The sequence below is a fragment of the Palaemon carinicauda genome, chromosome 29 (genome assembly GCF_036898095.1).
Source record: "Palaemon carinicauda isolate YSFRI2023 chromosome 29, ASM3689809v2, whole genome shotgun sequence".
Taxonomy (NCBI): Eukaryota; Metazoa; Arthropoda; class Malacostraca; order Decapoda; family Palaemonidae; genus Palaemon; species Palaemon carinicauda.
Window position 1 is genome coordinate 79,504,707 of NC_090753.1, and position 14,323 is coordinate 79,519,029.

General features: G+C 41.3%; 1 protein-coding gene across 1 annotated transcript in view; it reads left to right on the top strand.

Moving 5' to 3' along the window:
* Positions 1-6,853: 6,853 nt before the first annotated feature.
* LOC137622679 (runt-related transcription factor 1-like) overlaps positions 6,854-14,323 on the top strand; it is a 78,734-nt gene continuing 71,264 nt past the window's right edge. Inside the window, exons 1-2 of the mRNA XM_068353274.1 lie at positions 6,854-6,987; positions 7,542-7,787. Of these exons, the coding sequence (XP_068209375.1) occupies positions 7,600-7,787 (188 nt within the window). The 5' untranslated portion in view covers positions 6,854-6,987; positions 7,542-7,599. The remainder of the gene's footprint in view (positions 6,988-7,541; positions 7,788-14,323) is intronic.

A 14,323-nucleotide genomic window follows, 5' to 3' on the forward strand; every position in this document is an offset into this window, starting at 1 on the left:
TTTACAAGAGTGTCATATGAAGTAAATAAGAGAGAGGACGTGTTGATGTTTGGAGATCAGATTAACAGGAAAGGGAGGGTTGAAAGCTGTTTTGGGATGCATGTGTGAAAGCCGTGTAAAGAAGTGCTAGAAATAGGATACTTGCGCGGAGGAATTTCAACTTTAACTGCAACGCTTATTGGGTTAAAATTATTATTATTATTATTATTATTATTATTATTATTATTATTTGCTAAGCTACAACCCCAGTTGGAAAAACGAGATGGTATAAGCCCAGGGACCCCAACAGGGAAAATAGCCTAGTGAGGAAAGGAAACAATGAAATAATTAAATATTCTAAGAACAGTAACAACGTTAAAATAAATATTTCCTATATAAACTATAAAAACTTTAACAAAACAAGAGGAAGAAAAATTAGATAGAATAGTGTGCCTGAGTGTACCCTCAAGCAAGAGAACTCTAACCCAAGACAGTGGAAGACCATGGTACAGAGGCTATGGCACTACCCAAGACTAGGAGATTGTGTCAAGTGAGATTATACAATAACAACAACAACAACAGGAACTTTAATTAAAGCTGTTTCTAGTTCAGTGCAGGACAAAGGCCTCAGACATGCCCTTATTCACATTGTTCTTGTTGTGTTCCAAATAGTTCGACCGGACATTTCCAGTTATTCTATTTTCTGTAAAAACTTATCGCAAAAATATGCCAAAATAGAAGGTAGACTAAAAGATGAATTTATATTACGTCTACATGGAAGTCAAAATTTCATTAATAATAATAATGATAATAATAATAATGGAAATAATAATAATAATAATAATAATAATAATAATGCGTCTACATAAAGGTCAATATTTTACTTTCAATAAGAACCGGCTGTTTAAATGTGCCGAAATACAACGAATTATAGAATTCAAGCGAATAGAATATAAAGATGAGCATCACTAGGTCTTCCAAAAACCCTAAAAACTTCCAAATGAACGTCAACCCCAAGACCCAGTACGGAAAGGTCTTTAGGTCTTGCCAACGTCAACCCCAAGACCCAGTACAGAAAGGTCTTTAGGTCTTGCCAACGTCAAACCCAAGACCCAGTACAGAAAGGTCTTTAGGTCTTGCCAACGTCAACCCCAAGACCCAGTACGGAAAGGTCTTTAGGTCTTGCCAACGTCAACCCCAAGACCCAGTACAGAAAGGTCTTTAGGTCTTGCCAACGTCAACCCCAAGCCCCAGTACAGAAAGGTCTTTAGGTCTTGCCAACGTCAACCCCAAGCCCCAGTACAGAAAGGTCTTTAGGTCTTGCCAACGTCAACCCCAAGACCCAGTACAGAAAGGTCTTTAGGTCTTGTCAACGTCAACCCCAAGACCCAGTACAGAAAGGTCTTTAGGTCTTGCCAACGTCAAACCCAAGACGCAGTACAGAAAGGGCTGTAGGTCTTGCCAACGTCAACCCCAAGACCCAGTACAGAAAGGTCTTTAGGTCTTGCCAACGTCAACCCCAAGACCCAGTACAGAAAGGTCTTTAGGTCTTGCCAACGTCAACCCCAAGACCCAGTACAGAAAGGTCTTTAGGTCTTGCCAACGTCAACCCCAAGACGCAGTACAGAAAGGTCTTTAGGTCTTGCCAACGTCAACCCCAAGACGCAGTACAGAAAGGGCTGTAGGTCTTGCCAACGTCAACCCCAAGACCCAGTACAGAAAGGTCTTTAGGTCTTGCCAACGTCAAACCCTAGACCCAGTACGGAAAGGTCTTTAGGTCTTGCCAACGTCAAACCCAAGACGCAGTACAGAAAGGTCTGTAGGTCTTGCCAACGTCAACCCCAAGACCCAGTACGGAAAGGTCTTTAGGTCTTGCCAACGTCAAACCCTAGACCTAGTACGGAAAGGTCTTTAGGTCTTGCCAACGTCAACCCCAAGACGCAGTACGGAAAGGTCTTTAGGTCTTGCCAACGTCAACCCCAAGACCCAGTACGGAAAGGGCTGTAGGTCTTGCCAACGTCAAACCCAAGACCCAGTACGGAAAGGGCTGTAGGTCTTGCCAACGTCAACCCCAAGACCCAGTACGGAAAGGTCTTTAGGTCTTGCCAACGTCAACCCCAAGACCCAGTACGGAAAGGTCTTTAGGTCTTGCCAACGTCAACCCCAAGACCCAGTACGGAAAGGTCTTTAGGTCTTGCCAACGTCAACCCCAAGACCCAGTACGGAAAGGTCTTTAGGTCTTACCAACGTCAAACCCAAGACGCAGTACAGAAAGGGCTGTAGGTCTTGCCAACGTCAACCCCAAGACCCAGTACAGAAAGGTCTGTAGGTCTTGCCAACGTCAAACCCTACACCCAGTACGGAAAGGTCTGTAGGTCTTGCCAACGTCAAACCCTAGACCCAGTACGGAAAGGTCTGTAGGTCTTGCCAACGTCAAACCCTAGACCCAGTACGGAAAGGTCTGTAGGTCTTGCCAACGTCAAACCCTAGACTCAGTATGGAAAGGCCTTTAGGTCTTGCCAACGTCAAATCCAAGACCTACAGAAAGGTCTTTAGGTCTTGCCAACGTCAAACCCAAGACCCAGTACGGAAAGGTCTTTAGGTCTTGCCAACGTCAAACCCTAGACCTGCAGAAAGGTCTTTAGGTCTTGCCAACGTCAAACCCTAGACCCAGTACAGAAAGGTCTTAGGTCTTGCCAACGTCAAACCCAAGACCCAGTACGGAAAGGTCTTTAGGTCTTGCCAACGTCAAACCCAAGACCCAGTACGGAAAGGTCTTTAGGTCTTGCCAACGTCAAACCCAAGACCCAGTACGGAAAGGTCTTTAGGTCTTGCCAACGTCAAACCCTAGACCCAGTACGGAAAGGTCTGTAGGTCTTGCCAACGTCAAACCCAAGACCTACAGAAAGGTCTTTAGGTCTTGCCAACGTCAGACCCAGGACCTACAGAACCTTCCTGCAGGTCTTGGTCCTACCCTGGGGTCACTTTTCGAAGGGCAACAGAATCTAAATGAAATCCAAGGTGTCCCTCAGTATCGTTTCAAATCGAAACTGAGACAGCGCGGTAAACCTTCATGTGGTTTGCGAGTTAGATGAAGCTCACCTTGTCTGATGTAGATTTTCTCTTATTATTATTATTATTATTATTATTATTATTATTATTATTACAGCTATAACCTTGGGCTTATAGGAAGATGCTATAAGCCCAAGGGCTCCAACAGGGAATAATAGCAGTGAGGAAAGGAAACAAGGAAATAAACAAACTACAAGAGAAGCAACAATCAAAATAAGATATTTTAAGAACAGCAACGGCGCCAATTCAGATTTTTCATACATAAACTATTAAAACTGTTACTTTTATTGTGGATAAGTATATCTTTACTTTTATCAACGGATAAATATAGGTAATTTATATGTATATAAGGTGTTTAGATATCTATGCGTTTGCGCTTAAATCTGTTATATGGGGAACGATATGCCTATATTTTGTAAGGTGACTTCGATCAGGGTAGGCCTATTGCCTATTGCTTTTTATTAACACATACACATACTGATACATTTATGAGTCACTCTAAAAGAAGAGGATTTCGTAGGCCATTTGTAGGCCTATTCCAACATCGTCATATCCTTAGAAATAAGATAGCTATAATAGGCCCACTTGGCAACTTTTCTTATATGAGTCAAGTATTGAAAATTCAATTCTTCAATAAAAAAAAAAAAGATCCTGCCATGCTTATATTTTTTTTTTATCTATAAAACTTGATGTGGAACTCGAGTATTAATAATCTCTAGCATTTATCAAACCAAAGAATTTCTTATTATAGTAACTCAAAAAAAAAAAAAATAATAATAATCAAAATATTTATTCTGTGGATGAGACATCTTAACAATTCCTTTGATTAGAGAAAACCTGACAATTTTTTTCCGATGTCTTCAAAACTGCTCAAGATAATCATTGTGTGTGTGTGTGTTTTTTTTTTATAAACTTCATGAATAGGCCTATGAAAAATGGCCTAATGAACTTTTAGTTAGATTTGCAGTATTTTTGTAGGTCCATTAAGAGTGCACAAAGTAGATTTTCTGTTCATTTCGGATTTTAGATATAAGTTCTTGAAAAGAAACCTACAATATGCATGAAGAATTTTACATTTGTTTAATATACACTTTTTAATATTCACTGTGTATAGGAATATACACTATAACTGTACATACATACAGTATATATATATATATATATATATATATATATATATATATATATATATATATATATATATATATATATATATCATCAGTCGTTACCAGTTCACTGCAGACCAAAGGCCTCAGAAATATCCTTCTACTTTCATCTGCATAGGTAGTAGGTTGGCCTGGGCACCAGCCACTCGTTGAGATACTATACCGCTAGAGAGTTATGGTGGCCTTTGACTGGCCAGACAGTACTACATTGGATCCTTCTCTCTGGTTACGGTTCATTTTCCCTTTGCCTACACATACACCGAATAGTCTGCTAACCATCTTACCTCGAAAATCACAACAGAACAGTAACCTTAAAACAATGACACTTCAATACACAGCCCTAGGCTGTAGTAAGGTACTTTAAATATCATCATCATCATCATCTCCTACGACTATTGACACAAAGGGCCTCGGTTAGATTTCGCCAGTCGTCTCTATCTTTAGCTTTTAATTCAATACTTCTCCATTCATTGTCTCCTACTTCGCGCTTCGCCTTTAAATATGCTCGGAGTATATTGAAAGGACCTTGGGCTGTGCCAAGGATGAAGAGCATTATAGGTTACGCCTGTTCTAGACCCCTGGATGCTATCAAGCCAGTACATAAAAGCAGTTTGGGCAACTTGAAGAGGCACCTGGTAATGTAGGTTTCAGTAGTCGAAATTCTGAGGCCGATACATCTTCAAAATAGGATAAATGAATTAAAATTAGGAAAACTAAAAATATTTGGGCTTTCAAGAAGAATTAGACTTGAGATGGTGCAAGATAATCTACAGGTATATTGATTAACAAGTTATAGGCCTATAAGCACACCAGAGTCCTAGCGAGAATGTGGAAAAGCCAACCTATAGGTAAATTAGTTAAGTTATAAGCCTACATAAAAGAGCACACCAGAGTTGAAGCGAGAATATGGAAAAGATAACCTAAAGGTAAATCAGTAAAGTTATAGACCTACAAAAGAGAGCACACCAGAGTCCAAGCGAGAATGTGGAAAAGACAACCTATAGGTAAATTAGTAAAGTTATAGGCCTACAAAAGAGAGCACACCAGAGTTCAAGCGATAATATGGAAAAGATAACCACGAGGTAAATCAGTAAAGTTATAGGCCTACAAAAGAGAGCACACCAGAGTTCAAGCGATAATATGGAAAAGATAACCACGAGGTAAATCAGTAAAGTTATAGGCCTACACAAATGAGCACACCAGAGTTCAAGCGAGAATGTGGAAAAGATAACCTAAAGGAAATTATAGGCCTACCTAATTGAACCAAAGCCTTGACCGATTTTAATCTACATCGAAGAGGGATTAAAAAGGATACCAGTAATTTCTCCAGGAAATTAGACAAGGGACATCTGTGTTTTAATTGTCCATACGGGCTTAACACCACAATAAAGAACTAAGCCTTTTATGAAAGAGAATAATTGCTTTAAGAAATGATACAGACGAAATTTTCGGATTGTAATTGAAAATTATTTTCTTATCTGTGAACTTCATTTGCATCATTTAGATAGGTCTATCCATCTACTCGGAAATAGGCCGATAGTTCTACCATTGTTCCTCTAAAATTAAATTCCCTTATCTTTATCAGCACTAGGATAGATAGACACATCAGATTGTCATTACTGCTGGTATATATATATATATATATATATATATATATATATATATATATATATATATATATATATATATATATATATATATATATATGCGTAAAAATCACAGGAAAACGTGATGCTCAGATGCAGAAGAACCACAGGGAAAATAAAAATACGAAATATACGATTAAGTCCTGACTAGTTTCGTGATACTTCTTCAGAGTCCTCTGAAGAAGTATCACGAAACTAGTCAGGACTTAATCGTATATTTCGTATTTTAATTTTCCCTGTGGTTCTGCATATATATATATATATATATATATATATATATATATATATATATATATATATATATATATATATATATATATATATATATATATCAGAGTCTAGAACGATTGAAGTCATGGAACAAATAAAGATTAAAAGGTAGCAGCTGCGAAGTAACTTTTCAATATTTTAAATTCAATTGTGTAGCCTACAGCAGGTCCTGTCCTACAGTATGACGCTCTAGTAACCATCAAATTTATACAGTATTTGTTAATACATATTCTTGTTAAAACATAAACACATCTAGTTCTCAGGTATGAGATCATGCAAACTTTTCATGATGCTATTGAAAAATACTTTCAAATCATTCGAATAACACAACAGTTTCTTTTACCATAACAACAGGTTGTTTTGTAAACAACAATTGGCAATCCCACGTGGTTTGAGGCAGAGAGGGCGGAGCCAGATATAAAAGAGGCGGGGTTTATCAACCACACAGCCTCTTCATTGGTTGTTGCCAATACTCTTTATGCAATTTTTATTTCTGAACTAATTGAATTTTTTAACATTAAAAAATATCTTTTCTCACTAAAATCTTGATCCTTTCATTGATTTTAGTTAGCGAATTTGATTATAAAGGTGCATGTGGATCAAACGAATGAGTTAAATAATTCTTTTATTGAAAATCAAACGCTGAAGATGGCCAAGTGGGCGGAGCTTGTGTTCAAAGGGGGCTGGCTTCTGGTTGAGTGGCAGACCGCAGGCCCACAACCCGGCCACGGCAGTCACCCAGGAGCCACAGGTTTGGTTATTTGTGGCTACTGTCAGGAAAATTGTAGTGGAATTCCGTTGAAGAACTGTGGCTTTCCTTCGAAGCCAAAGTTTCGACTTTTAAATGGATATCAGTGCGTTTTATTGTTATTATTTTCCGAGTTATAAGTGACTGTGTATTGCGAAGTGTCATTGTTTTCAGGTTAATTATCTTTTGTGATTTGCAAGGAAAAATATTTAGTCTAGCAGTCTTTTGTGTTGTCGGAATTGCTAGTTTTTAGGTCTCTCTCTCTCTCTCTCTCTCTCTCTCTCTCTCTCTCTCTCTCTCTCTCTCTCTCTCTCTCTCTCGTCCTATTTACTTGCAATTATATATATATATATATATATATATATATATATATATATATATATATATATATATATATATATATATATACAGCAAGTATAATATTGACTGAAGACCTAAACTACTTCGACTTCTAATTGAGGAACTAACCTACTGAAAAATTTATTTTGATTTACTTTGATTTAATTTCATGTAATTCAAAACTACCAAATTCGTTGTCTCTATCATCCATAAAATAATTTCAAGAGTAATTTAAAGTAATTTATTGAAAAAAGTAATATATATGAATAGATTCCGTAAAGAAAATTTCCTTGACATTCGAATTCCCAAATTTCATTACAGGATCAAATTAAGATAAAATTTGCTCAATTATAAATATAGAAAAACTTCTATCGATAAAATGTATCCCGAAATGCCCATAAATGACCTGATCACAGGCTTCGGTCTGGGTGACCGAGCCTGGGCCGAATTGATGGGGGCCGTGGGTGAGCCCCCCGGAGACCTAATACGGACCGGTGCCCCAAATGTCGTGTGTTCAGTGCTGCCTCCACACTGGAGGTCCAACAAAACACTTCCTGCTGCCTTTAGGTGAGTTGAGGAATTTGAATTCGTGTTGAATATTTTATTTGTTGAATAGAAGTTGTAGTAAATGCTTTAACTTATTGGTTAGTAAACTTCGAACATTAACTTACTCGGGGAGGAGGGTCTGGACAGTTTTTGCTGGGGGTGTAAGCTACTGGACAGTGTTTTTACTGGGGTGTGTAAGCTACTGCAGAGTGGTTTTGCTGTGGGGTGTAAGTAACTTGACTGCTTTTACTGGGGGTGTTAGCTATTGGACACTGGTTTTACGGGGGGGGGGGGGGTGATAGCTACTGGACAGTGTTTTTACTGGGGTGTGTAAGCTACTGCAGAGTGGTTTTGCTGTGGGGTGTAAGTAACTTGACTGCTTTTACTGGGGGTGTTAGCTATTGGACACTGGTTTTACGGGGGGGGGGGGGGGTGATAGCTACTGGACAGTGTTTTTACTGGGGTGTGTAAGCTACTGCAGAGTGGTTTTGCTGTGGGGTGTAAGTAACTTGACTGCTTTTACTGGGGGTGTTAGCTATTGGACACTGGTTTTACGTGGGGGGGGGGGGGTGATAGCTACTGGACAGTGTTTTTACTGGGGTGTGTAAGCTACTGCAGAGTGGTTTTGCTGTGGGGTGTAAGTAACTTGACTGCTTTTACTGGGGGTGTTAGCTATTGGACACTGGTTTTACGGGGGGGGGGGGGGTGATAGCTACTGGACAGTGTTTTTACTGGGGTGTGTAAGCTACTGCAGAGTGGTTTTGCTGTGGGGTGTAAGTAACTTGACTGCTTTTACTGGGGGTGTTAGCTATTGGACACTGGTTTTACGGGGGGGGGGGGGGGGGTGATAGCTACTGGACAGTGTTTTTACTGGGGTGTGTAAGCTACTGCAGAGTGGTTTTGCTGTGGGGTGTAAGTAACTTGACTGCTTTTACTGGGGGTGTTAGCTATTGGACACTGGTTTTACGTGGGGGGGGGGGGATAGCTACTGGACAGTGTTTTTACTGGGGTGTGTAAGCTACTGCAGAGTGGTTTTGCTGTGGGGTGTAAGTAACTTGACTGCTTTTACTGGGGATGTTAGCTATTGGACACTGGTTTTACGGGGGGGGGGGGGGGTGATAGCTACTGGACAGTGTTTTTACTGGGGTGTGTAAGCTACTGCAGAGTGGTTTTGCTGTGGGGTGTAAGTAACTTGACTGCTTTTACTGGGGGTGTTAGCTATTGGACACTGGTTTTACGGGGGGGGGGGGGGGTGATAGCTACTGGACAGTGTTTTTACTGGGGTGTGTAAGCTACTGCAGAGTGGTTTTGCTGTGGGGTGTAAGTAACTGGACTGCTTTTACTGGGGGTGTTAGCTATTGGACACTGGTTTTACGGGGGGGGGGGGGGGTGATAGCTACTGGACAGTGTTTTTACTGGGGTGTGTAAGCTACTGCAGAGTGGTTTTGCTGTGGGGTGTAAGTAACTTGACTGCTTTTACTGGGGGTGTTAGCTATTGGACACTGGTTTTACGTGGGGGGGGGGGTGATAGCTACTGGACAGTGTTTTTACTGGGGTGTGTAAGCTACTGCAGAGTGGTTTTGCTGTGGGGTGTAAGTAACTTGACTGCTTTTACTGGGGGTGTTAGCTATTGGACACTGGTTTTACGGGGGGGGGGGGGGGGTGATAGCTACTGGACAGTGTTTTTACTGGGGTGTGTAAGCTACTGCAGAGTGGTTTTGCTGTGGGGTGTAAGTAACTTGACTGCTTTTACTGGGGGTGTTAGCTATTGGACACTGGTTTTACGGGGGGGGGGGGGGGGGGGTGATAGCTACTGGACAGTGTTTTTACTGGGGTGTGTAAGCTACTGCAGAGTGGTTTTGCTGTGGGGTGTAAGTAACTTGACTGCTTTTACTGGGGGTGTTAGCTATTGGACACTGGTTTTATGGGGGGGGGGGGTGATAGCTACTGGACAGTGTTTTTACTGGGGTGTGTAAGCTACTGCAGAGTGATTTTGCTGTGGGGTGTAAGTAACTTGACTGCTTTTACTGGGGGTGTTAGCTATTGGACACTGGTTTTACGGGGGGGGGGGGGGGGTGATAGCTACTGGACAGTGTTTTTACTGGGGTGTGTCAGCTACTGCAGAGTGGTTTTGCTGTGGGGTGTAAGTAACTTGACTGCTTTTACTGGGGGTGTTAGCTATTGGACACTGGTTTTACGGGGGGGGGGGGGGGGGTTATAGCTACTGGACAGTGGTTTTACTGGGGGTGTAAGCTATTGGACAGTGGTTTACTGGGGGTGTAAGCTATTGGACAGTGGTTCTACTGGGGGTGTAAGCTATTGGACAGTGGTTTTACTGGGGGTGTAAGCTACTGGACAGTGGTTTTACTGGGGGTGTAAGCTACTGGACAGTGGTTTTGCTGGGGGTGTTAGCTACCGGACAGTGGTCTTACTGGGGGTGTTAGCAATTGAACAGTGGTTTTGCTGGAGTGTTAGCTATTGAACAGTGGTTTTGCTGGGGTGTAAGCTACTGGACAGTGGTTTTACTTGGGGTGTAAGCTACTGGACAGTGGTTTTGCTGGGGGTGTTAGCTACCGGACAGTGGTTTTACTGGGGGTGTAAGCTACTGGACAGTGGTTTTGCTGGGGGTGTTAGCTACCGGACAGTGGTCTTACTGGGGGTGTTAGCAATTGAACAGTGGTTTTGCTGGAGTGTTAGGTATTGAACAGTGGTTTTGCTGGGGTGTAAGCTACTGGACAGTGGTTTTACTGGGGGTGTAAGCTACTGGACAGTGGTTTTGCTGGGGGTGTTAGCTACCGGACAGTGGTCTTACTGGGGGTGTAAGCTACTGGACAGTGGTTTTACTGTGGGTGTTAGCTATTGAACAGTGGTTTTATTGTGGGTGTTAGCTATTGAACAGTGGTTTTACTGTGGGTGTTAGCTATTGAACAGTGGTTTTACTGGTGGTGTTAGCTATTGAACAGTGGTTTTACTGGGGGTTTTAGCTATTGAACAGTGGTTTTACTGTGGGTGTTAGCTATTGAACAGTGGTTTTGCTGGGGTGTAAGCTACTGGACAGTGGTTTTACTGGGGGTGTAAGCTACTGGACAGTGGTTTTGCTGGGGGTGTTAGCTATTGAACAGTGGTTTTACTGGGGGTGTTAGCTATTGAACAGTGGTTATACGGGGGGTGTTAGCTATTGAACAGTGGTTTTGCTGGGGGTTGTAAGATACTGGACAGTGGTTTTACTGGGGGTGTTAGCTATTGAACAGTGGTTTTACTGGTGGTGTTAGCCATTGAACAGTGGTTTTACTGGGGGTGTTAGCTATTGAACAGTGGTTATACGGGGGGTGTTAGCTATTGAACAGTGGTTTTGCTGGGGGTTGTAAGATACTGGACAGTGGTTTTACTGGGGGTGTAAGCTACTGGACAGTGGTTTTGCTGGGGGTGTTAGCTATTGAACAGTGGTTTTACTGGGGGTGTTAGCTATTGAACAGTGGTTATACGGGGGGTGTTAGCTATTGAACAGTGGTTTTGCTGGGGGTTGTAAGATACTGGACAGTGGTTTTACTGGGGGTGTAAGCTACTGGACAGTGGTTTTGCTGGGGGTGTTAGCTATTGAACAGTGGTTTTACTGGGGGTGTTAGCTATTGAACAGTGGTTATACGGGGGGTGTTAGCTATTGAACAGTGGTTTTGCTGGGGGTTGTAAGATACTGGACAGTGGTTTTACTGGGGGTGTTAGCTATTGAACAGTGGTTTTACTGGTGGTGTTAGCCATTGAACAGTGGTTTTACTGGGGGTGTTAGCCATTGAACAGTGGTTTTACTGGGGGTGTTAGCTATTGAACAGTGGTTTTGCTGGGGCGCAGGCTGTAAGCTACTGAACAGTGGTCTTACTGGGCGTGTTAGCTATTGAATAGTGGTTTTGCTGGGGGTGTAAGCTACTAGACAGTGGTCTTACTGGAGGTGTTAGCAATTGAACATTGGTTTGCCGGGGTGGGGGGGGGGGTGTAAGCTATTGAACAGTGGTTTTACTGGAGGTATAAGCTATTGAACTGCTTTTACTCTGGGGAGGATGGCTAGCTACTAAACAGTGGTCTTACTTGGGTGTTAGCTATTGAACAGTGGTCTGTCTTTGGTGATAGCTATTGAACAGTGGTCTTACTTTGGTGTTAGCTATTGAACAGTGGTCTTACTGAGGGTGTTACCTATTAAACATTTATTTTACTCTAGGGGGAAGTTAGCTATTAAAAAGTTCTCTTGCTTGAGGGTACACTCTAGCACACTATTCTACATTATTTCTTTTCTTGTTATCTTGAAGTTTTTTTTAGTTTATATATAAAATATTTATTTTGATTATTTTATCATTCTTGAACTTCTCTTGTATTAATTTCATTATTTGCTTTCCTCACTGAGCTATTTTCCTTATTGGATCCCTTAGGCTTATAGCATCCTGCTTCTCCAAATAGGGTTGTAGCTTAGCAAGTAATAATGATAAGGGGTCCTCTGGGCTGGTGTTGGCTATTGAACAGTTATCCTGCCCAAGGGTGGAGTTACCTATTAAAAAGTGATCTTACTGGGGTGTTGCTACCTACTGAACAGTGGTCTTACCTGGGGGATATCTACTGAGCAGTGGTCTTACTGGGGGTATTAGCTATTAAAAAGTGGTCATATTCATGGGTGTGTTAGCTATTAAAACTGGTCTTAATGGGTGTGTTAGCTACTAAACAGTGGTCTTCCTTGTTTGTTAGTGATTGAACAGTGTTCTTACTGGGTGTTAACTATTAATAGTGGTCTTACTCAGGGAGGGGGGGAGTTAGCTGTTAAAAAGTGGTGTTACTCAAAAGGGGTGTTAGCTATTAAAAGTGGTCTTACTCAGGTGGGGTTTAGCTATTAAAAGTGGTCTTACTCAAGGGGGTTTAGCGATTAAAAGTGGTCTTGCTCAAGGGGGGTATAGCTATTAAAAGTGGTCTTACTCAGGAGGGTTTTAGCTATTAAGAGTGGTCTTACTCAGGGGGGTTTTAGCTATTAAAAGTGGTCTTGCTCAGGGGGGTTTAGCTATTAAAAGTGGTCTTACTCAGGGGGGTTTTAGCTATTAAAAGAGGTCTTGCTCAAGGGGGTTTAGCTATTAAAAGTGGTCTTACACAGAGGGGTTTTAGCTATTAAAAGTGGTCTTACTCAGGGGGGTTTTAGCTATTAAATGTGGTCTTACTCAAGGGGGTTTAGCTATTAAGAGTGGTCTTACTCAGGGGAGTTTGAACTATTAAAAGTGGTCTTACTCAGGGGGTTTTAACTATTAAAAGTGGTCTTACTCAGGGGGTTTTAACTATTAAAAGTGGTCTTACTCAGGGGGGTTTTAGCTATTAAAAGTGGTCTCACTCAAGGGGGTTTAGCTATTAAGAGTGGTCTTACTCAGGGGAGTTTTAACTATTAAAAGTGGTCTTACTCAGGGGGTTTTAACTATTAAAAGTGGTCTTACTCAGGGGGTTTTAACTATTAAAAGTGGTCTTACTCAGGGGGGTTTTAGCTATTAAAAGTGGTCTTACTCAAGGGGGTTTAGCTATTAAGAGTGGTCTTACTCAGGGGAGTTTTAACTATTAAAAGTGGTCTTACTCAGGGGGTTTTAACTATTAAAAGTGGTCTTACTCAGGGGGGTTTTAGCTATTAAAAGTGGTCTTACTCAAGGGGGTTTAGCTATTAAAAGTGGTCTTACTCTAGGGGGGTTTAGCTATTAAAAGTGGTCTTACTCAGGGGGGTTTCAGCTATTAAAAGTAGTCTTACTCAGGGGGGTTTCAGCTGTTAAAAGTGGTCTTACTAAGGGGGTTTTAGCTATTAAAAGTAGTCTTACTCAAGGGGGTATAGCTATGAAAAGTGGTCTTACTCAAGGGGGTTTAGCTATCAAAAGTGGTCTTACTCAAGGGGGTTTAGCTATCAAAAGTGGTCTTACTCAAGGGGGTTTAGCTATTAAAAGTGGTCTTACTCTAAGGGGGTTTAGCTATTAAAAGTGGTCTTACTCAAGGGGGTTTAGCTATGAAAAGTGGTCATACTCAAGGGGGTTTAGCTATTAAAAGTGGTCTTACTCAAGGGGGTTTAGCTATTAAAAGTGGTCTTACTCAAGGGGGTTTAGCTATGAAAAGTGGTCTTACTCAAGGGGGTTTAGCTATGAAAAGTGGTCATACTCAAGGGGGTTTAGCTATTAAAAGTGGTCTTACTCAAGGGGGTTTAGCTATGAAAAGTGGTCATACTCAAGGGGGTTTAGCTATTAAAAGTGGTCTTACTCAAGGGGGTTTAGCTATGAAAAGTGGTCATACTCAAGGGGGTTTAGCTATTAAAAGTGGTCTTACTCAAGGGGGTTTAGCTATTAAAAGTGGTCTTACTCAAGGGGGTTTAGCTATTAAAAGTGGTCTTACTCTAAGGGGGTTTAGCTATTAAAAGTGGTCTTACTCAGGGGGGTTTCAGCTATTAAAAGTAGTCTTACTCAGGGGGGTTTCAGCTATTAAAAGTAGTCTTACTCAAGGGGGGTTTAGCTATTAAAAGTAGTCTTACTCAAGGGGGTATAGCTATGAAAAGTAGTCTT